Below are 1,239 nucleotides of genomic sequence, written 5' to 3'. Positions count from 1 at the left end.
CTTTCATTCAACCCGGACAAAAATACAAGACGAATCAACAGCTCGACGAAGAACTGCTGCAAGAGGCAGTGGGGAGCAATCTGAAAACAAAAAAAAAATATTGTTTCACATAAACTATTAAAATTTATTACGTGCAAATTAAGTTTATCATAAATAAGAGGTCAAAAATTATAAATTATCAATGTCTATCTGTGCAAGTTCATCTCTTACTTCTATGACAACGGCATTTTTGGCACGTGTTGCAGAGCTTCATTAAATAAAACAGTAGACATTGTATTATTAACGTGATAGTCAGCCGAACAAAATTTTCCCAAATCAGTGTCCCAGTTACTTTGAGGTACACTGCTAGATATCCAACGTGATGAACGCAATTTTGGATTTTTAATGACCTGAAAAAAAATTTTTTATTTCACTTACAAAAAAATCTTAATTGTTTTTGTCACCACTGACTTGTTTTAAATGTTCTCGAAGAGGAGTTTCAATTTTCTTTATTATCGGAGTATGGAAAGCCATTCCAGAAGAATTTATCATTTTTGCAAAAATACCCTCTTTTTGCAATTCATTCACCAATTTTTCAACTTCAGCAAATTCTCCAGAAAGTGAAATAGAATCTTCCGCATTATGACAAGCCACGTATACACCTCTGATCAAGCGGCTCTCCGCTTCTTCTGCTGTCATACCTACCGCAGCCATTCCACCTGCAAAAATTTTCCATTATTCTAATTAAATGGCAATGGTTAATTATAAAATTTTCGTGTCATAATACCAAGTGGAAATTTTGCATCCATCATTAGTTTTCCGCGATAATAAGCGGTAAGTATTGTTTCCTCAACTGAAAAGCAGCCATCACAATAGCCAGCAACCATTTCTCCCGTCGAATGGCCAATTATTCCATTCGGCTGTATGCCCATCTCTTTGAGCATGTCTGTCAACGCAATCTAAAATTCAGCCAATTTTTCATATTAATGTATGTAATATATGTCAAATGAAATATGTTGTCAATTTTTATTACATATACTATTCTATTTTACATAACTTTCTTTGTGGTAAGCTAGGTCAGTACATAACTTTTCATAGTTAAAATGGTAAAATTACAGAAATAACAATAAATTGATAAAAAATACAATTATTTTTTTTAAAACGGCATCAGTATAGATCAAACTTATGTAATAACATCAGTTACGTACCAGGCAATGCCAACGCAACCAGAGTTTGAGTATGTTTAATACAAATTCCAAA

General features: G+C 32.9%; 1 protein-coding gene across 1 annotated transcript; it reads right to left on the bottom strand.

Annotated features, from left to right (window-relative positions):
* Positions 1-26: 26 nt before the first annotated feature.
* Tsp_13189a (conserved hypothetical protein) lies at positions 27-938 on the bottom strand (the record flags this gene model as incomplete). Its single annotated transcript, XM_003366363.1, has 3 exons — positions 27-80; positions 546-698; positions 767-938. Coding segments are annotated over 3 exons (379 nt in total), but the record flags the coding sequence as incomplete, so codon positions are not given.
* Between the last annotated feature and the right edge of the window lie 301 nt (positions 939-1,239).

The sequence above is a fragment of the Trichinella spiralis genome (assembly GCF_000181795.1).
Source record: "Trichinella spiralis strain ISS 195 chromosome Unknown Scfld6102, whole genome shotgun sequence".
NCBI classification, from domain to species: Eukaryota; Metazoa; Nematoda; class Enoplea; order Trichinellida; family Trichinellidae; genus Trichinella; species Trichinella spiralis.
Note: the sequence above shows the minus strand (reverse complement) of the source record. Positions and strands in the feature narration are given on the sequence as shown.